This window comes from Notamacropus eugenii, chromosome 6 (genome assembly GCF_028372415.1).
Source record: "Notamacropus eugenii isolate mMacEug1 chromosome 6, mMacEug1.pri_v2, whole genome shotgun sequence".
NCBI lineage: Eukaryota > Metazoa > Chordata > Mammalia > Diprotodontia > Macropodidae > Notamacropus > Notamacropus eugenii.
In genome coordinates this window covers 358,959,873-358,983,338 of record NC_092877.1, presented here as the reverse complement: position 1 = coordinate 358,983,338, position 23,466 = coordinate 358,959,873, and the positions used below count along the sequence as shown (strand labels likewise).

At 36.8% G+C, this 23,466-nt stretch overlaps 1 protein-coding gene across 2 annotated transcripts in view; it reads right to left on the bottom strand.

Annotated features, from left to right (window-relative positions):
* BCHE (butyrylcholinesterase) overlaps positions 1 to 9,698 on the bottom strand; it is a 105,210-nt gene extending 95,512 nt beyond the window's left edge. For both annotated transcript variants that reach the window (XM_072618561.1, XM_072618560.1), the window contains exons 1-2: positions 9,582 to 9,698; positions 520 to 2,044 (exon numbers count right to left, since the gene is read on the bottom strand). In XM_072618561.1, the coding sequence (XP_072474662.1) occupies positions 520 to 2,036 (1,517 nt within the window). In that variant the 5' untranslated portion in view covers positions 2,037 to 2,044; positions 9,582 to 9,698. The remainder of the gene's footprint in view (positions 1 to 519; positions 2,045 to 9,581) is intronic.
* Between the last annotated feature and the right edge of the window lie 13,768 nt (positions 9,699 to 23,466).

Sequence of the window (23,466 nt, the reverse complement as noted above, 5' to 3'; positions counted from 1 at the left end):
CTTTTAATGAAGCCTAGATATCTTCAGCTTTTTTGACTTCTATGTTACTTGGCCAATTAATCTTGAGCTTTCATCTTTCTAAATATTTCCAGTTTCTCTACTTAGTTCTTTCATATGTCTGTGTCAAGATGAAAATCACATTTATTTCAGATCATAACTGAAGAGGTCATAAGATAATCAGATTCATAACTATTGGCTAATGAAAGTTTCCAAATGCCACAAAGATTCTGTTTCAAGTTGTGAGTATGCATTGGCAATGGCAGAATCCATGTGGCCTGAAAAATAAGTAAAAAAAAACCCACTGTTATCCAATCCACTATTTGACATGACCCCAAACAGATCTTTGGAAACTCTGGAGGAAGAAGAGGAGGAGGAGGAGGAGGAGGAGGAGGAGGAGGAGGAGGAGGAGGAGGAGGAGGAGGAGGAGGAGATGGAGAAGGAGAAGAAGAGAAAGAGGGAAGAAGAAGAAGAAGAAGAAGAAGAAGAAGAAGAAGAAGAAGAAGAGAAAGACTGACTTACCCATATTTTGCAAAACTAGCCCAGTTCTTCATAATGGAACGGCTCAGAATTTCCTCTGCTTTGGTGTAATTAACTCTTCTTTCCAGGGGTAAGCCAAAGACAAATTCAATTTCATAACCATGCATGACTCCCATCCATTCAGCCCAAGCAGTTTTGGATGACCGATGCTCAAAGTAGTAGAAAAATGCATTATTTCCTAGTTCAGAGATTCTTTTGGTAAACTCCAAAGCAGGGCATATAAAATTATAATCTCCAATGACATCATCCATTGCATCACGAAAAGTTTCAGGAATCTGGTTATCTGACCAGCCAGTGTAGTGAAACTCTATAGATTCCACTCCCAGTTCACTCACTCCTGGAAAAAACTCTTTTATCCCTTCTCGAAATTCCTTTTGACTTATCATACTGCTGTTATCTTTGCTGAAACCTGGAGCCCCATAGACCAAAAAGTATGTCCCTTCATCTTTGTTAACTCCCATTAATATCTGTGTTTGTTTAAAATGCCCCTGCTGTATGAGGTTGTCTGGCATATCTGTGAGAAAGTCACCATCCACAGTTGGACAAAAGTTGATTTTTAAGAGAGAACCAGAGGAGAGAATGGGATTTACATGACCCAATATTTCCTGAGGGTTTTTATTTTGAAGACATTTAATTAGCTCAGTCTCATTTTCTCTAGAACAACTAAGAGATTTTGCCAAATCCAGTGTTCGGTTTCTGGCCTCTGAAGGAGACATTACTGCCCATGGGGCATTAGCAGACCCACTTTGGAGAATAGCTCTTGTAAATAATGAGTGACTTTTAGGAGAGAGAAGATGAAAACTGACTGAAGCAGCCCCTGCACTCTCTCCAAATAGAGTTACACTTTTAGAATTCCCACCAAAAGCTGCTATATTTTCCTGGACCCACTGAAGAGCCAACTGTTGATCAAATAATCCCATGTTTCCTGGGGCCTCTGAATTTCCTGGCAAAGCCAAAAATCCGAGAGCACCCACCCTATAGTTCATTGAAACCACAATTACTCTTTCGACACGAGCCAGAAACTTTCCATCATAAACGTGTAAAGATGATGTCCCAGACTGAAAACTGCCCCCATAGATCCAGACCATTACTGTAGCATTTTTGGGTTTGGGAACTGGAACCCAAACATTAAGATACAAACAGTCTTCACTAAGTTCAGTGTTTGGATTCCACATCTCAGATCCTGGAAACCCAGGAAAGCTGTCATCAATGTTTTGATAACAAGAGTTGGGATATTTGGTGGCCTCCCAAATGTCAGCCCACTTGCTCCGGGGACGTGGCTTTTGGAATCGAAGTTGACCAATGGGAGGCTCTCCATAAGGAATGCCAAGAAATGCCATCACTGTGCCCCCAAGAACCTGGAGTTGCAGTCCTCTGATTTTACCTTTCTTGGTTGTAATAATGACGTCTTCTTCAGTCTCAGACTTCTTGATAAGTGTGCAGAGAAGAAGAACACAAAGAAGAAATAGGATCGGTACACTAGGTCCATTGCAGTTCATCCTGATGTCTGAAATGCAATAAATAAAACATTTATCCAGGGTGTATATTTATTTAAATTAAAGAGAGCAACATATTGCTGTTTGTTTTTTATTCAGAACATGATATGAACTACTCATTAAATTAGTTGGGCAGCAAGAGAGATTTTCCTCCATACTGCATGAAAGTTCTGAATGACTGACTACAGGAGACCAAAGGTGGAATGAGTTAAGAATTGAGTTGAAAAGAAAACTATACAGTATTATAGATTTTGAACTGGATATCTGTAATTAGAAGTTTAATGTTCACTTTTTACAGAGGGAATTACACTGTAGGAAAGGGGAAGATTACATGGTATTTATAATCTATTTCAAATTTAGAATTCCAACTCAATCTTTTGTGCCCTAAATGCAGTAGATTTTATATATACTGATACCTATGTATACATATATATGTATATATATATTTATACATACACACATACACACCCATACCCCCATATATATGTGTGTGTATGTGTATGTATATATATATATATATATATATATATATACACACCCACCCACATATACACATATACATTTACACACACATATACATTGTGCATGTGTGTGTATGTTAAATAAAGAAGGTGTTGGGGAGGAGGGGAAGAGCCTTTTCGTTTCTTTTATGGCACTACCCTTTTCTGAAAATATCTATACACAGAATTAATTTCTAAATCCTGTGAGAAGTGGGATGAGAGATTAGGGAAAGAGTTTCTGGGAACTTAATGGAATAAACCAAAGTAAGAAGCTGCCTTTCCCAATATGCTTTCTGAAACTTGGACTGTGCTATTGGTAATTGTGTAGGATCAGCAAAAGGTAAAGTTGTGAAATGATGAAAAGGCAGAGGAAGGAAAGGAAGACTAGAATGAGGGGGACAAGGAGAGGAAGGATGAAAACTTTCACTCAAGTGGTACCTTCAGGTTTACAAAATTTTTACCTTCCAGATTTCACTGGAACCTCACAACAAAGAAGTAGAATAGTTATTGTAGGTGTTCTTACCCCCATTTATAGAAGTGGAAACTAAAACACAGAGAAGTTAAGTGACAAGCTTATAAACATAGTCCCTGAGCTAGGAAATATACCCTTGAAGTGCCAACAATCTTCCTTTTTTTGTATCTGTTTCTTTCTACTCTAAGCACTCAGTGTCTCATCTCACTTCTACAAAATGCTACTAAGAAAGGATTGAATGGACTAAATCACTTTAGGGCTACCCTTGTAACTACTATGCTTCCTCAAAGCTTAAATCATTATACTAGGTGCTAAATTAACTCATGTTATTGGTTTATCTGTCAAGGAATAAGCAATCGAGATAGATTATTACTCTAAAGGGCACTGGAATTTTCATGGAAGACAATAACCTTAAACCAAAGGAATATGTCTGTGAATTTTCCCATTAGAAGGGCACAAAGAGTTTTGGAGTGGCTAGCTGAACCCAAGGTATTCTTGAAAGTTCACCATGGAGGCACAAAGATACATTTTCCCGGGGTGAGCTTGCCTCCAGCTTTCATATCAACACATGAGAACTAGAAATCCACTTCAGTCAGGAGTTATTCTCAAAGATGATTAGAGAGGCAGAATGTCCTGGTGAATTGGTATTTTGTATTAATATCAAAGGGGCAGCTCGGTGGTTTAGTGGATAGAAGATTGGCCTTAGAATCATGAAGATTCATCTTTCTGAGGTCAAATCTGGCCTCAAACACTTCCTAGCTGTGTGACTCTGGGCAAGTCACTTAACCCTGTTTGCCTCAGTTCTTAATCTGTCAAATGGGCTGGAGAAAGAAACGCAAAGCACTCTAGTATCCTTGCCAAGAAAATCCCAAAAGAGGTCACAAAGAGTCAGACAACAACAAACAAAGATCAGAACAGAATTTATAAATGCAGGAAAAGTCTTTACTAAAAACTGTTCAGAAAAGTTTTGAGTATTTGGTCCAAAAAAAAGAAAGAAAAAAGAAAAAAAAATAAATGCAGGTGCAAAACTCAACTATAAAAGTTGTGAATAAGAAAGAGGCAAACACTATGTACCTCTAAGACACATACTTTAAACCACACTCCCCCAAATTTTCAAGGTGAGTAGAAAAAAAAAAAAGCAATGTATAAATTCTATAAATCTCAAAGAGAGCCAATACGACATAGTAGATAAAGTTCTAGATTTTCACTCAGGAAGCCCTGAGTTCAAGTACAACTCTACCACATACTAACTGTGTGGCCAAAATCAATTTACTTAAATTCCTCATGACCTAGACAATATTCTAGCAGCTAAACTAAAGGGGGCCAATAGAACAAATCAAAATCATCACCCCAAGATGGATCAGGCCTGAAGTATGGGGAAAAAAACAAACAAACAAACATAACCATATATTTCTAGCAAATGCTTAAGGAAAGTTAAAAAAAAAAGATTTCAATAGTAACAATTTTTCAGAACATTCAGTAACATGAAAATCATCTATTTTACTATAAATTAGACTGATCAAAACTTTCCTTGATTTAAAATGTCTAAATTGAACTCTAGAAACATATATATCAAGAGATCTGGCCAAGATTTAGAAAGTAAATAGCATACTATACTCCCTCCCCTCTCCCAAATTAAAAAGATGTGTTTGCATGTGATAAACTAAGCTACTTTATTTAAATATATATGTATATGTATATGTATATGTATATGTATATATATATATATATATATATATATATATATATATATATATATATATATATAGAGAGAGAGAGAGAGAGAGAGAGAGAGAGAGAGAGAGAGATGTATATGTATGTATATATGGATATACTTAAAATTTTTATTTTGGACTAACTTGTTTTTCTTTTTACATCACACATATGCATTCCCTTCCCATCCTCCTATTCAGATAATCATGCCTCTAATAAAATGGGCATTTAATAATTTAACTGATAAAACTATATGTGATCATTATGGCAAATGGTGACATTTGATATTACCGGGGTTCCTAGCACCACACCCCCACAGGCATTCCTTTGCTTATATTGTGTCTGATTTAGTCAGTGAGCTATTAGAGAGTAAAGCCTCCTACAATGTCTTCACTGCAGTGATTTCATGAAATAAAGCCTGTTTAATTCAATAGTGCGATTCTCTTCCACTCTCTAAGCCAAGGGCTGTTGGGGGGGAGGGCTTGGGAAGGGAATGAATAACGGAAGTCATAGCTCCGAGACAGTCACTTACACCGACTAACGTAAATTTGACTAATCTTTTTTGGAGGGGCATTAAATTGTATTTATCATAGAAACTTATAATTAATATTACAAAGGATTGTAGAAGGCATAGAGTCTAATTTCTTTATTTTGTAGATGGAAAAAAAAATAAGACTGCAGAAATCAAATGACTTACCCAATGTTGCAAAGATAGTTGCTTCATATGTTGCATTATATGCATGAATATTTTAAGGACCTTGTCTTTGAAAACCCCTTTCTCAAGCATCAAATTATTTCTAAATTAGGAAGGCAATCTTATTTTATATGCTTCTTTTGCCTAGCTTATAAACTCAATGCTGTCTTCATTTCTGCCTGTATTTCACATTTCTTATCTGATAAAATACCTTCATGCAAACTAAAAAATTTTGGTCTCATTATTATCAGTTTTTAATTTCTACATTATTCAGAATCATATTCCAGAATCATTTCTATACACATGCCCTAAGCCTTTGCCTTTTTAGACTATAACATATCTGTGACCTTTAGCCTCATAACTATTATTTCTGTTAGTCTATATTCAAATTACTGATAATATATTTGCTAATTACCAGTTCAGCAAATAGTTTTACTTCCCTGTCATCCTACCCACAGAGAAGATATTGTTTATATAACAAGTCTATATAAAGAACCATAATATGAGCCGAATGATTGGTGCTTCATTCCAAAACAGGGAAATGTAAAGAATATATCCCATATCAGATGAGAAGTGATTCCTGCCTTGTCCAACTCCTCCCCTCCAACATCCCCATCCCATCCTAGGGACAAGTGGAAATACCTTGAGATACTGTCCCCATGTTTCTCTGGGCTACTCTTGAAGTCCCTTCAAATTCCTTGGTTTCCACATGTTTGACTTCCACCTACTGCTGCAATGCTATAGGTGAGCTTTGATGTCTCCACCTCCTAAATACACACAAATGCACACCACACTTGCCCCTCGTACAGATTTTGTTAGCTGTAGCTATGATCACATAGCAAATATAAATACACAAATATACAAATAAACTACAGGTTTCAGACTTTGAGTTTAATTACAAAAATATCTGTATTGCCATCATCATTATAAAATTTAACCTATGAATTTATTTGAAGAACATAAAGACACAATAATTTGACCTTATTTTGGATTCCATATTCTGACTATTTTCTTGGTAGTGTTGCTATTCAGGACAATTTTGATGATTGTTTTGAGTAAAAGGGAAGAAAAATTGTTGACACATTTAATTAATCTAGAAAAAATTCAAAAAATAAAGAGATAACAATTATTCTAACTGATTAAAATGATTAATAAATGACCAATCAGGAATTTGAATGATGTGAAAATACTCATCTGATCAAGCTAGCTCCATTTACCCCATTGACATTTGAGTTCGGACAGTGTATGCCCACTTTAAGTAAACTATTCTTTGCAAAAGAGAAGCACTTCTGTCCTAAGAAGGAGAGAGGCTAATACTCTTGGCAAGTACAGTTGCAAATATAAACTCAGGCAATTCAACTTGTTTATATCTTTGTCACTGATATGAGAAAAAAGGAAGAAAATGAGGGAAGTAAAAGGCCTGGCAAAATTGAAAGAAGAGCAGAAAAAAGGAAAGGAAGAGATGGAGGAAATGTATAACATCATCTTTTTAGGAAAAGCTTGGGGAGATAAAAAAATATAAAATAATAATTAAATTGTGAAGCCTGGAAATATTAAAATGTAATCTAACTTATAAAAACGGAAACTGGTAATGGAGATTTTTCCTTTAAGTTTTTTTCAGGATCAAATCTGGCAACAAGTATCAAATTGTCTAGCCTATATTTGGGGAAATAAAATTAATAATGCTACTATTAACAATCATATTAATTATATAATATAATGATGTACATTATGTAATTAATAATATATTTATGTTTTATATAATAAATAATAATAAACAATAAAATTAACAAATAAAGATATGCTTAACAAATGAAGTTAGGACAGTGTCATTTAACATATAAACATATGTATATCTATGTATCCAGAGAAAATATATGGGTGTTCACCTTCCTCCTTCACCTATTCAGATAGCTTTTCCTTATAACAAAGAAACAAAAGAGGGGAGATTGTTCAACAACCCAGTCAATCTGTTGGAAAGACTGCCATCCCTCACTTTCCTCTTCCCTATTACTTTTAGCCATAGACTGCCATAGACATAGAGAAGAAGCTATTTATAACCCTGGTTGAAGTGACATCAACATAACTCAAGGCAACCAGGACCATACAACCTTCAAAATAATAGAACAAGGAGGGATATTAGAAGTCTTCAAGTCCTACCATGTCATTTGGCAGATGAGGAAACAGGCTTGGTGAGGTTAGGTACCTTACTTTAAGAGGTCACCCCCTTAGGTGACTTAGAGGTCACAAGAGACAGGATTATAATCCAGACCTACTCTCTCCAAAATTTCACACTGTAAATCAGTTCTCTTTCTTCTCTCTCTCTCTAACTACCTGTATGGTTGTCCCTGAAATGGAAAATTTACAAAATCTCTGACACTACATCAGTGACCCTGGATGTTATGCATCCTTTCTGGGTCTCAAAATTCTTAACCCTAAGGGTAGCTAAGTAGTGCAGTGTATATTTCACTTTTCTTGCAATCAGGAGTTCCTGAGTTCAAATTCTGATTCAGATCCCACTGAGCTATCTCAACATATCATTGAATAGCATAACATACATTAGGACATGATTTCTTGAACCTTCAAGTACAAGAGTGTGGCTCTGACTCTTGAACCCTCTAATCCCCACCCCATTTTCTCTTGTAAAATGGGGATAATAATTTTACCTACACTAAAGATTTTTTTTGTGAGGATCAAATGAGATTGTATTTGTAAAGAGCTTTGAAAACCTAAAAACATCACATAAATACAAACGACTATTATTATTAGCTAAGTCCCTGGTATACAGTAGTCATTGAATAAATCCTCAAATGGATTGGAAATGGCATTTAGCCTGAAGGCAAATTTTTGTAACATTTTAGAGCCTGAGAAATTGGACAAAATGGGACAGATCTTATGTGGGGTCAGTGGGAAGGGTTGTATTGATCTTTGAAATCAGGACTTGGTCCTCAGCTGTCCTATATGTAAATAAAATGCTGATTCAACTTCAGGAGCAGTTCACAGGTGATATGAATAAATGTTCACTTCTTAAAGGGGGTTTGGGTTTGAAATGTTTAAAACAAAGAAAATCTTTAGGGTAAAAGATTTTTGTGGTATTTGCTTTTTTTTTTTTTTTTTTTTTTTTTGCTGGTTAACCATCTAACTAAAGATAATCAAGAGTTTTCAAGAATATTTCAGAGTAAGAAGTGACGGATTTAAAAAGAAAAGCTAATGATACTTAATTTGCTTAATTCTTGTTTGATAATAGTAATAGATGGCTACCTATGTAGAAATCCTCACTACTATAGGACGTAAAACAATGACGACAGGACAGAGAACTTTGTGACTCCAGTTAGGAAATGCATCAGAGTCTTTCCTCATTGGTCATTCAGAAACATCTATTCTGTTTCCTAAAATCTCTTTGACAGTTTCGTACTTATCCCTGAATTTAATAATCATTAGTACATATGTCAAGTATAGTTCAAATTTAAACCAAATGAACTTGTCAACGTAATAGTAAGCACTGTCAAAATGAACATTATTGATTTCCGTTCAAGGAAGGGAGTCAATAAAACCTTAGAAACAATCATCTGTTAAGTATAACTTCAAACAATTCTCCCCTGTCATTTAAACTCCAGGTTAGTTCTTTTTAAAGAAGAAAAGCCAGAAGATTCATAAATCCTTAGGTTTCACTAAATTTGGTAGTGGCCAAATATAGATTAATTTCAAAATACTAAAACTAAGCCAATAGGTAATTATCTAACTAATAAAAAAGGTAAATATACACATCAGAAAAGTCAATGATCACCACTGTTAAAGTTTAGAAAGTGGAAAATAGGTGTCCAAAGAATTTAGAACATAAATCTATCACACTGAAAGTGCAATATCAAAAGGGATGAAAAGTATACAAAAGCAAAAAAAAATCCCTTTTTAAATAAAAAAAAAAGCAAAAAAAACAAAAAACAAAAACAAAGTTTGCCCAAACACTTCCCCTGCCTCCCAGTGCAGACAAACTCATGTAGATTGAAATTCCTGAATGCTAGCAAGGCTTCATCCACACTCCTTCTAGCTTCATCTGTCCCCCTCCAGCATCACAAACACATGATAAAATGTAGACGTAGATCATAATCCCCAAACAGATTCTTTGTCACTTCCCTGGAGTCCTGCTCCCTACATGCAAAATGACTTACCCTGTTCCCCAGTCACAGAGATGATAAAGTTTCTAAGGACTCCGGATCACTTACTATTTCAGTGAAATGCAGCCTGCAGCTGCTGCTCCTAGCTTGGGAATTGGACAACCCCTAATCAACTGTTACTGACACAAAACTCGCGAGACTTGGCAGCAGCAACCTGATCTGGAGGCAGCCCGTTCTTAGATTCTGACATCTGTTCCAAGGCTAATGGTAGGGTGGGAGCAATGAGCAAGATCCTTACAGGGTTCCTGTGGGCCTGTCTGAAAGGGAAAATACAAAGACTTCTTAGAAAAAAGCTACACTTTGGCAACAATGGAACTCTTTCATGGAGCTAAGAAACTATATCATTTTAACCCCTTAATATCTGAGATAAAGCTGTTTCACTATTTTTGCCCTAGGTTTACAACATTGCAGGGTGTTTGAACAGCAAACAGGTATTTCACTCCTGGGAAGTTTTAATCCCCCCTTGCCCCTTTTTGGGGTATAGTGCATGAAACACAGGGTGATGAAAATGAAATCAGTGTGGCCCAGATGCCCTCAGTAGGCACTGCCAGGCAGCTCCCATCCCCACTAAATGTAAATGTGTCCGCATTAGCCACATGGTGATTAATGGTCTTTTGATAATAAAAAAATATTTTGTCATTGTTGTAATTTGTCACTTCTACTAAACAAACGTAGGGTATTCACAACTACCAAGGACATCTGAACTGTGTAGACAGTCAAGCTGGATGTATTCCCTCAACTGACTGATTGATTAAACAATCCCTACCCTAGATCTCCATCTCTGTGTCTATCTCTATACTTAAAACTTTTTGGTTTCTAAGTGTAAAGAATTCAGTTGTGAAAACTACCTTCACAGAGAGAGTACAGAGACTCCTCTGTGATTGTATGTACAGAGTATTGTCTTTGGGCAATGAAAGGTTAAATGTTTTGCAGAAAGCATCTGTCAAAAGCAAGTTTAGAACTTTTGCTTTCAATGTTATACAATATGGAGAGAGAGAGAGAGAGAGAGAGAGAGAGAGAGAGAGAGAGAGAGAGAGAGAGAGAGAGAGAGAGAGAGAGAGAGAAGTGAATATATGGAGATATATAGGTAGATAAATTGTATATGTGTGTGTGTGTGTGTGTGCGTGTGTGTGTGTTTGTAGTGGGTGGTGAACCCAATAGCACCCAATAATTTTACTTTGGGGATTTTACCCAGACAGAGTCATCAGAAAAGGGCAAAATGAAAATAACTACAAAAAGAATTAGCCATTTATAGTTATAGTAGAATATTTTAAAATGCACACACAAACAGACACACACACAAACATACACAAAACACCCTAGAGGTGCCCTACAATTTTAACAATTGGAGAATGATTAAAGAAATCATGATACATCAATGCCGTAGCTGTCTCTAAGGCAATTAAGACTGACAAGTACGATAATGCAAATTGGAAAAGTAAAACCAGCAAAATGGAGTACAAGCTTGCTCTTCTAGGCTGCATCTAATCCTTTCAAGAGGAAACAATGGATGAGGAGATACCTTGAAAATGTGTTGAAGACACAGAACCAAACTGAAGAGCCCCAAACTTGAAGGAATATTTGGCCACCCTGAGCAAAGCACATGACTGAGGACATGTGAGGGAGATTGCCCAAAAGGTCTTCACGCTGGGCTCTGGTAAGACATCATCTGGAGTGCTATGGGCAATTTTGGATGTCACTTTTTAGGAAGGATATTGATAAATTGAAGGGTTTGCAGATGAGGAAGAAAATTGTGGAAAGGATCTCAGGATCATCATATATAAATATCAGTGACAATGTCTGTGCATGTCAGCAGGGAAGAATAAAGAGAGATTTTCTAAAAATACAAAGGACTATAAAAATGATGAACTGACTGATTTTAGGAAAAAAAGACATGAAAGAAGATGCTATCCACCTCCAGAGAAAGAACTCATAATTAGCAGTATATATACTATGGTTTTACATACATACATACATACATACATATATATATACATATATATATATATGAGAGTTTGTATGTATACATTATATATATATATATATACATATGTGGAGAGAGAGAGACATATATACATATACATACATATATACATACGTACCCAAATTCACAAATATGTGAAAGTAAAGTAACAAAAGAAAACTTGGAAGGAAGCACAGAAAACCTAGGTAGCTTTACAAAGCAATGTGCAATATTTACCATGAAGATTTGTTTTAATAAAATAAGTAGTCAAAAATGAAAGCTTATGGCTTTACACTGAATCTATGGTATACCCTAGATGGAGATTTTTTCTTGTTTAGTATTTAAGTAAATGGACAAAATATTTAAAATACCTGTATATGAAGTGCTGACATATGATGGAAGGAAGAAACTAGTTCTTGGCCCTGGAGGACAGAATGAGAAGCACAAAATAATTTTATTTGTGAATAGATACCTCTAGGATTTATATAAGAGGGAAAACACACACACACACATACACACCACACAGCTCCTAATGATTACAGCTATTAAACAGTGGAATGGGATGCCTTAGAAGTCCTAAAAGAAAATATTTCAAGCAAATAATGGAAGACCAGTTCTTGTGAACAAGAAATACAGTTCAGAATATGAATTTCAGTAATGAGAATTTTCTCCTCCAAATTCAAGGGTCAGAGATATAAATTTCCACTTTGGCTATTTACTTTATAAAAAAAAAGAACAACTTTACAATAAATACTACACACTCTTTTCAAAGCTACAGGATTTCTGTGCTTCCCTCTAAGTTTTCTTTTGTTTTCTGCTGTACTTTGTTTTCTTCCTCTCTCCCCTAGAGAAGGCTACAATTAAATATGAATACATTGACACAGGCCATAGGATCATCTTTTCAAAGGATTAAAGCACCAGGGGGATTCAGCAGCTCCAGCAGGTATCTGAGAAGCTTTTTTAAGGTCTTTTATTAAGGTCCACACTCTCACCTCCCGGCATGAGGAAAGGCTAGCAAAGTTGCCCTAAAATCTGTCTCCTCCACCTAAGCTTACTGTGGTAGTCAGAGATCCTACCCGGCAGCTGAAAAGCAAAAGTTGTACAAGAACTTTTTTGAAGATGATTCCACTCACCATTGAGTGAATGAGTATATGCTTATGGACAACACAGAACCTAATTGACTTGGAAGACAAACACATTTTGTTACAAGAGAACTTAACAGGTGTCACAGCCAAATAGCAACCCTGAATGAAGAAAGACTGGCAAAGAAAGGCCAGTTTGCCAAAGCTGGAGAAGGTTACACATTTTCTGGAGTGGCCTTAGTATTTCACCCAAAAGGAGTGAATGACAGGTTTTTGACAATGTGATTGCAACTTGCAGGAGAGTGCCATGCCATCATCATCAGGATAAATGATTTCATCATTTTGAACCCTGATTAGGTCAAGGAAAAAAAAATATGAAGAGCTGGAAATCCTCATCATCAATGTACTGAATGAGGACAAGTTTGTAATCCTGGGTAACTTTAATGCCAGAGTAGGCACAAACTCAAACATGTCAAGGGGTCCTTGGGCCTTAAGGAATCAGAAACAGCAACAGCAATGATCACTTACTATTGAATTCTTGTGCATCTCATGACCTTTCCTTCTGTTTACTTAAACATAATAAAATTTCATGGATGTACCTTCTTGGCAAACACTGACACTTCATAGACTATATGATTGTAATGAGAACAGACAGAGAATGATAAAGGTGACATGTGGCACAGAGTGTTGGACCAATCATAGACTCATCCTTTCCAAACTGAACATTTGCATTCAACAAAAGCTGCAGCCCCAACACAGGACCACTATTAGAAGACTTAAGGGTGCTTCTCTATGTGTGGAGTCTGTTGCTAACTTGGAGAGAAAGCTAAGTCAACACATGGTTGGCAACAGTGGAGCAGAAAAGAAGTGGACAGCTTTGAGAGATTTGGTATACAGCACCACATTTACTCATCTGATCCAGAATATTTGCAAACATCAAGATTGCTTTGACAAAAATGATGGGGAAATTCAGATGTTATGAAACAAAAAATGAGAACTCCACAAGGTTTACCAGCAGAATACTTTGTCTATCTCTAAGAAGAAAGCATTTAACTCTATCAAAAGTAAAATGCAAGAGAAACTTGGAGAAATGCAGAATTATAAGAAAGTCTTACACTGACAGTAACAATGTAAAGCACTTCTATGATTCCCTGAAAACTATGTTTGAGCCAAAGACCTACAGTACATTCCAACCATTCAGTTGTAAAGGGGACCAGAGCCACACTGATCAGTGATAAGGACACAATCATGAAGAGATTGGCTGAACATGTCCATGTTTTTCTCAACCAACTGTCATCAACCATTGCTCAAGCCATTGACTGCATACCTAAGGTTGAAGTCAATCCCTCTCTAGCCAAACTGTGAAGGAGACGTTTCAAATGCCTTTTGGCTCCTCCTATGTGGAAAAGTAAATGGTGCTGATTCTATTCCAGCTGAGATTACAAGGCAAGGGGTTAGTTGCTCATACAAAAGCTAACTGAAATCTTCTAGATTATACATCAAGAGGCATTTATCCCTCAGAAGTTTAAGGATGCCTCCATTTTCCATCTCTATAAAGGTGTGGTTAAACTGAGGAAGATCCTCTCCAGCCCCTTTCATGCCTACCACATGACCTAACATAAGGAATGTAACTTAAAACTGATATGCTTAACTGGGAGTGCCAGGGGAAGCAGCAGAATTAATGAATCATGTAGCCAGGGTGAAGAGACCCTTATCTTAAGAGACATAAAACTCCTTAAAGGAGGAGGTGTCTGTGTTTAAGGACCCAGCCAGTCCTTGGGCACATACATCAAAGTCAGCAGATGGAACTTTTGTCCAGTGTTCCTTCTTTGTTCTAATGGTCATCTTTTCCTTGAAGCTGCATGTATAAAGGAACTGAGTGAGAGATAGATCTTTGCAAGTCTTTTGCTGCAAAAGTGGGGATGACCACTTTGCTCTCCCAGCCAGGAACTTTGCCAACTGCTTCCCCCTTTCAGCCTCCCCAGTTGCCAAAGTATTGGAGCTCAGACTGGGCTAGTGCAGTATACTTTTGCTTTTTCTATTCTGTTTTAACTATTATCTACTGTTTATAATGTATACATATCGTGTGTACACTTACTAACTTGAATTATTTGTAGTAATAAAACTTAATTGCCTATTAAACCTGTTTTAGGGTGTGTCATTTTATCTTAAGATCCAACCTTGAACCTAAAGTAGAAGTGCAGTCTATGATCCCTTTTGATTACAAAAGGGAAAGAAAATGAGTTGTCCTGTGCCAATCACTAGGTGGGGGAGGTGGGGGGGCGTTGCCTGTCAGTCATTGCTGGTAAGATTTTTGCCAGAGTCTTACTGAATAGGATCTTCCTTTGCCTGGAAGATGATCATCTACCTGTGAGCCAGTGTGGCTTTAGAAAGAGCCAAGGGAGAGACAGTGTAGTGTTTGTTGCCAACAACTTCAGGACAAATGCCAGGAGAACAGAATGGATATGTGTACACAATGCTCATTGATCTGACCAAGAACTTTGATACTCTTAATAGAGAAAGCTTGCGAAAGATAAGGTCAAAATTTGGTTATCTGAAGCTCATCCGTGTTGTCCATCAGTTTCATGACGGTATGCTCACATGGGTTCTGGATAATGGACACTGTTTTCATGCTTTTATAGTCAGCAAGGCAGTGACACAAATCCATGTGCTTACTCATACTATTTTTAGCATGATGCTTTCAGTGATGTCAGATGCCTTCAGCAAGGCCAATAATGGCATCACAGTCAGCTACAACACTAATGGCAAACTATTTATCTTGAAAAGTCTTCAAGATCATGGTGAAAATGGAGGGAGAATTGGTGCACATCTTTTTCTTTGCAGATGATTATGCACTCAGTGCAGCCTCTGAGACTGAGAAGCAACACAGTATGGATTGATTGATTGCAGCTTGTGCTAATTTTGGCTTAACAATGAACACTAAGAAAACACAAGTTCTTCACCAGTCAAAACACCATCCATACGTGGAACCATTAATTATAGCAAATGGGGAAATTTTGAATACTGTGGATAAGTTCACTTATCTTGCTATTATGCTTTCCTGGGATTTGCACATAGATTATGAAGTTGACGTTCACATTGCCAGAGCTAGTTCACCGTTTGGGAGGCTCCAAAGGAAGGTGTAAGAGAGAAAAGGCTGCCTTCCAAATTTAAGGTCTACAGAGCCATTGTACTGATTTCATCATTATATGTCTTTGAAACCTGAACAATATAACAGCTACATTTCAGAAAACTGAATCCCTTCCATTTGAATTGTGTTAGGAAGAATCTAAAGATCGACTGACAAAATAAGGAACTGGATGCTGAAGTAATTACTCAAGCCAAAGTGCCAAGAATTCAAACTCTACTACAGAGAGGGCATCTCAGATTGACTCATCTTGTTGTTCAAAGTATGCCAAAAATATGTTTGCCTAAATGACTATTTTATGGAGAACTTACACAAATCAAATGTTCACATGGCGGTCACAGAAGAAGTGAGGAAAGGATGCTCTCAAGATCTCTCTGAATTAGAATTAGAATTAATTGTGGGATGTGGGAGACACTGACATAGGACTATATAGCATGGCATATCTGCATCAAAGAAGGTTCTGTGCTTTGTGAGCAAAGTGGAATTATAGGAGCTCAAAAGAAATGTTAGATATGCAAATTAAGAAAATTCTCCACTCCAAATGTTCATATAGACAATTTATGACTGACCTGTGTTAGAGGCTTCAGAGCTCATATTGGTCATATTAGCCACAATAAGACACACTGTACTTTTATAGCACCATAGTAATGTCATTTCAGTCCTCTTCAAATAGGAAGGACAACAGCAACTATATATAAATGTGTATGTATACATGCATGTATCTATCTATATGTGTATGCATATATACATATGCACATGCAAATATATGCTTGTGTTCATCTTTCATTTCAGAAGACTGTGACATCAGAAAAATGATGCCATGACTTTCACTTAACTTTGTTTTGAGTGAAGGAGGGCTGTGTGAGTCACTAGTCTCACTTCTTCTCCAGAGTCATCTGAGTCCAGTGACCAGATATTCATCAGGATGACTACAGGTTGCCCAGGGTGCAATGGGACACCTTTAGGCCAAGGTCTATCCAAGTACTCACTTAGGGTGAGGTAATTCCCATTCAGTGAATAGGCCTGTTTAAGAAGGGGTCAGGGAATGGCCTCTTTAGTGAGGCAAAGAAAAACAATTTCATCAGGGTTGGAGGGGAACTGTAACAGTTACTACTGAAAATCACTCTTAAACCAGGAGGGTCCAGAAAACAACCCTTAAGTGGAGCTTGGGCAAGGGCCTAGTGTTGTCCAACACTATGGGCTTCAGAGTGCAGTAGGTTGAAGGTTTTGGAAAAGGAAAAGAAAAGGGAAAAGGCAAGGGCAAGGCAAGGCAAGGGCAAGGCAAGGCAAGGGCAAGGCAAGGGAAGGCAAGGGAAGGCAAGGCAAGGCAAGGGAAGGCAAGGCAAGGCAGGGCAGGGCAGGGCAAGGCAGGGTAGGGCAGGGCAGGGCAAAAAATCTAGTCATTAAACTCCAAGTTCACTGGGCATCCTCTGTCCATGCAAATTTAGAATAGATATAGATATGTATATGCATATAGATATAGATATGTATGTATATATATATAGATATATAGATATATACATATATATGTACGTGTATATTTACATATATCCATGTGTGTAAGTATATATACATATATACATGCATATATGATTAACTTCAATATGTGGTTACAAAGATAGTGGGCATTGATGATGGCTAAATATGATAATTTGTAGTTTCTTCCTCCATTCTGCTTATCCAATCCCAATTGGCATTTGATCATTCAAGTGACTAGTTAACAATTCTATGGCCTTTGTTTCTATCAGGCACTCTTTCTCTGGTCTAATAGTAGCCTAATATTGCTCCTCAAGGAATCTGATTTCCATCTGAATTTTCTAACAAACCATTTAGGATTAATATCAGTTGACCCCTACATTAAGAATCTGATACCTTCTGTGTATCTTTGGTTTGCAGTTGATGATTTAAAGAAGACAAAGGAATTTTATTAAAAAATGCATCAGATAACTGAGATACAATGTAATCTTTTTTAATTGCATGACTAAAGGAACAATGCTAAGCCTTTGGAAATTATAGACCAGGGTGAATCCTCTATAAATTTTGAAATGTTTGAAAATTTAATCCATCATAGACTGAAATTTAGCTAAGCATTCATTTTATCTGTGTTAAATAGAATAATCAAATATATAATTATTAAAAAGATTATGCCTCAGTTTGATCCAGAGACTAGTACAGATCTGGCACAGAGTAGGCACTTAATAAATCACAGAACTGATATTATAAAGAGATGAGGGGAGAAAGGGATACTTTGTCTGATTTATGGGCAATGGTGGAATTTACGACCAAACAAGAGGTACAGAACGTTATGAAATGCAAAATAGACAACTTTGATTACATTAAATTGAAAAGTTTTTGCACAAACAAACCCAATGCAACCAAAATTAGGAGGGAAACAGAAAACTGGGAAAGTATTTTTTACAGCTAGTGCCTGTGATAAAGGCCTCGTTCCTAAAATATGTAGAGAACTGAGTGAAATTTAAAAGAATACAAGCCATCCCCTAATTGATAAATGGTCAAAGGGTATGAACAGGCAGTTTATAGAGGAAGAAATTAAAGCTATCTATAATCATAAGAAAAAAATGCTCTAAATCACTATTGATTAGAGAGATGCAAATCAAAACAGCTCTGAGGTACCACATCATAACTATCAGATTGGCTAACATGACAAAACAGGAAAATGATAAACATGACAGAAGATGTGGGAGAGTTGGAACACTAATTCTTTGTTTGTGGAGCTGTGAGCTGATCTAACCATTCTAGAGAGCAATTTGGAACTATACCCGAAGGCCTACAAAAATGTACATACCCATACACCGAGCAATACCAGTTCTAGGACTGTATCCCCAAGAGATCATAAAAATGGGAAATGGTCCCACATGTTCAAAAACATTTATAGCAACTCTCTTTCTGGTGGCCAAATCTGGAAATCAAGGGGATGTCCCTCAATTGGGGAAAGGCTGAATAAATTGTGGTCTATGAATATAATGGAATACTATTTTTCTATAAGAAAAGATGAACAAGAAGACTTCAGAGAGGCATGGAAAGACTTCTATGAATTGATGCTAAGTGAAAGGAGCAGAACGAGGAGAATGCTGTACACAGCAACAGCCACAGTGTGTGAGGAATTTTTCTGGTAGACTTGGTACTTCATTGCAATTCAAGGATTTAAAACATTCCCAATGGACTCTTGAGGTAAAATGCCTTCCACATCCAGAGAAATAACTATGGAATTTGATTGCAGAACGCAGACCATTTTCTTTTGTATTATGTTTTGTTTTGTTTTATGATTTCTCCCATTCATTTTAATTCTTCTATACAACATGACTAAGGTGAAAATGTATTTAATAGGAATGTATATGTAGAACCTATATAAAATTGTATGCCATCTCAGGGAGAGTGTGGGGAGGGAGGGGAAAAGGAGGGACAGTGAGGGGAAAACATCTAAGGTATATAGAAGTGATTATATGACAGTGAAAACAAATAAAATTATTTAATTAAAAATATTATCTCAGTTGTTTCTGACAACAACCCTGTCCAGTAAGTGCTATTAGTATCCCTATTTTTAGTTGGGGAAACTGAGGCAAAGAGAAGTTAAACGTTTTACCCAGTGTCATAAATCTAGTAAATATCTGAAGCCAGATTTGAGTTTAGGTCTTCTTGTCTCAAAGTTAGCCTTCTATCTACTGTGCCACCTTCTTGTCCTAAGAAAGGGAAAGTTCACAACCCATGTTCAATTTGTCTTTTCTTATCTGTAAGTGATTTAAATGACATAAGCTATCCCATCTCATTCAGCGTTTCCAGAACAGCATCATCCAATACTGGGTGGTCCAGAAGGAATGAGGAGAACAAGGTCTCCTCCAGAGGGTCAATGATCAGTTTGTACAGTCTTGGAGAAACACAATGTGGTCGTATGCAGTAAAGCTAAGAATATTCTAACCTGTTGAACAACTCAACCAAATTATTACTATGTGTATATCTTAAGAATGATATTGAACCAAAAAGTAACAACCATACAAAAATATCCTTAGTGAGTTATAATTTGAGCAAACTCATTGTTCATTAAAGAATTTTGTATGTCCCTGCCAGGCCACACTATAGGCTTGAAGAATGTGTAAACATTTATGTAGCATTTGAACATAAAGGAATAATAATATGGTGTAAGAAAAGTAGAAAAATATTGTGTAGTCGAGTAGAGAACATGTCATCAGGAATTTGGGTTCAAATCTCTCCTCTGACAGGTATTGATTATGGAACTCTGGGCAAGTCACACAACCTCCTTCTGCCCCAGAGTATGCCAGACAGAATAATTTGAGATCTGCACTGGCAGGAGTACGAAGCTAAGTGGTGCAGTAGATAGAGTGCTGGCCCAGGAGTCAGGAGGACCAGAGTGGAAAACCATCCTCAGACTAACTGTATGAACCTGGGCAAGTCACTTAATCCAGTTTAGCTTTGTTTCCTCATGTGTAAAATGAGCTAGAGAAGGAAATGGCAAACCACTCCTGTATTATTGCCAAGGAAACCCTATTTGAGGTCACGGAATGTTAGCGTGAGTGAAACAGTTCAACAACAACAATTGGAAGGACGATCCTTACATTGAGCTCCGTACTAGTCTGTGTGTGTTGTATATACATGTTGACATATATGAGGAGGGGGGGTTCTATTTGTCAAAGATCACATTGTCTTTACAAAATATCATAGTCACTGATCTCTGGTGGGTTATAAATTTCCTAGTGCCCCTGTTTGTATACACACATACATTCATAATTCTCTGTTACAGTGCAAAGAAAATAGAAACAGAACAAACATATATGTAATCTAAAATAAGTGAACAAAATATTTCTATTCTTTTTGATTGAAGTTCTCCCACCTATTCATACCTATTAGGTCTATATGAGGGTTATTCATGGTTTCTCATAAGGATGTCACAGGGAATCCAACCCTCATGTCAGGATCTTTCCTTGTGGCTGCAATGCATGGCTAATTCAAGTGATACAGTGAATAGAACATTGGGTCTGGAGTCAAAATTGAAATTCATTTTCAGCATCAGATACTTCCTAGGTCTGTTACTGTGGGCAAGGCATTTAACTGTTGTCTGCTTCAGTATTATGGAGAAAAATGTAAAATGGGGATAAAAATAGCAGGGTTCTACTTCTCAGGGTTGTTTTCTGGATCAAATGAAGTGTTACTTGTAAAATGACTTTTCAAGTGTCTGGAGCAGGGTAGGCAACAAATACTTATTCTTTTCCTTAATTTTCAAAATGACCATAGTAATTTAATCAGATAAAGATTTATTAAGTACCTACTCTATGCCAAACACTGTGCTAAGTGCTAGGGATAAAAATAATAAAAGGAGACAGTACTTGACCTCAAAAGTTTGCCATCTAATAAGGAGGACGAATAAAAAAAGAAGTTGAGAAGTGAGGGTAACCTCACTTTTGGTGAGGAAAACCAAGGAGTAACAGAAATGGGGACATGTGGTTCCTTGGAGTGGAAGCCAAGCATATCAGCTGATGGAAGATGATGAGGAGGAGGAGGAGAAGGAGGAGGAGGAGGATATCAACCACATCTATGACAAGAACACAGGAGAGGAAAATAATAGAGAGAAATAAACCAGATATTTTGGTACTAGCTTTTAAAATATATTATCTATTATATATTTTAATAAAATTGAACTCCTTATATAATTACCTTTTATTTCTTATTTGAGTACTTAAATGCTTGATTTTGTTGGGGGGGTTAGAATAAAATAGCTGTAAAACTCTTTACTTTCATGCAATTTCAATGTCCTGTTCCTTAAATTAGTGCAGCTCATAAGAGTCCAAATAAATAGAAACATCACATTTAACTCAAAAGTGAAGACCAGACTGAAGGTTTTTTAACGTTTCATTTTCTGACTGTAGATACACTTTAACTATACAGTTTTTACACTAACAGTTTGCTTTTTATGGAGTTGTGTGAGATCTCACTTTGTTTCTGATAAAATGTTTTTCATAAATACTTATCCAGAAAAAAAAAATTGTTGCTTAGTTGGAAATCAAGCCATTGAGGTTAACAAAGGCTTAGAAGAGTTTGACAAATGAGGGAATGGCCTCAGTGAGTGGAGACAGCTTTCCCAATGAGGTGAGCTGATTAAGCAATAAATTTCTAGCAGGAATTATATGGCAAAGGGAGTTTTGTTTATTTGTTTTAGAGAATGGGGAGACATGAATAAGTTTGTGAGCAGCAAAGGAAAAAAATACAAATATTGATATTGGGATTGAAGATTATGAAATATTAGCATTGATAGAAGAGTTAATCTACTAGAGAAGACAGAAATAGATGGTATTAATGGCACATTTGGGAATTTTTGCCTTGGCAGGGAACAGTCATCTCTGTATGATGGGGATGAAGGATGAGGAAATGCCTGAGTGGTGGGAGATGAGGAGAACGGAACAAGAGGGACCTCTAAGAGACCTACTCCCTTTTGGGCCATGTAATGGGACACAAAGTTCTCAGTTGAGAGGATGGAGTAGGAGGTGCTTTTGGAGTCTTGAAGAAGCATGAAAATGTTTGAAAATACCACTGTGGTGCAGAAAAGGGCAGATGAATCAATTGGGAAAATGCAAATATTAAAGTAAAAAAAAAAAGAAATGGGAGACTGAATAATATAAAGTCTTGTACACAGGCTCAAAAAATCAACTGCACACGTGTATGCAAAAGGTTTACCTAGACATTTGTTAATATGTAAATGGTTTTGGCTTTTTTAATGTTTTGAGTCATCAGTATGATGCAACGCCAAAAAATATAATAATACAATCTCAGGCTGATTTCTAGCTCATGATTGTTATTTTGGGGATAAAATAATGGAGGTGGAAGCTACGTGTCAGTAGGGGGTGAGCGAAGCGTGAATTTACCAAAAGAAGGGATTGGGAAGCATTAGTAACAGAAGGTAAGTGGGAGTTGATCACCAGGTGAGCCAAGCAAAAGGGAATACATTGTCAAATCATGGGAAATGAAAGAAACAACAAAATATGAAGGCTGATCTGAGTCAGAGGGATTCTTTAGAAATAATGATATTTGCATTAGTTTTTGTGATTGCCATTCCTGTGCATGTGAGCCACTCAGCACTTGAAGAGAAAAGTGAGTTAGATTTCTATATAGGTATATTAAGATTTGATTCTTGATTGTTTCATGAAGCCCTTTGGCCTTCTAATCAAACCTATGGGCCTTGTTATCTGCCAATAGTAGTGTCCATGGATGGGAATACAGAGATTACATGTGATCTACCAGTCGGTTTAATAACTATAGTGATTTCAAATTTATTGTTTATTCTATTAGTCATGTACAACTCTTCATGAACTCGTTTGGGGTTCTCTTGGCAAAATATTAAGTAAATATCAAAGGTCACATTGGAACTCAGGTCCTCTTGACCCCAGGGCCTGCACTCTATTGACTGCACCACTTCAGTACTATGATTTCAAAGTAGTAGTGAGCAAATGGAGGGGGGAGAAAGGAAGGAATCACTTATTCACCAATTAAACATGTACCAGGAATTTTCTAAGTCCAAGAGATGCTCATTTTAAAATGTGCCTATTCTTGTCCTCAAGGAGCTTACATTCAAGCATTAGGGCACATGAAACCTTATTGATAATGGTAGCCATGGAAATGAGTGTCTGGGGAGTCTCAGGAATAGAGATTTGATCCATA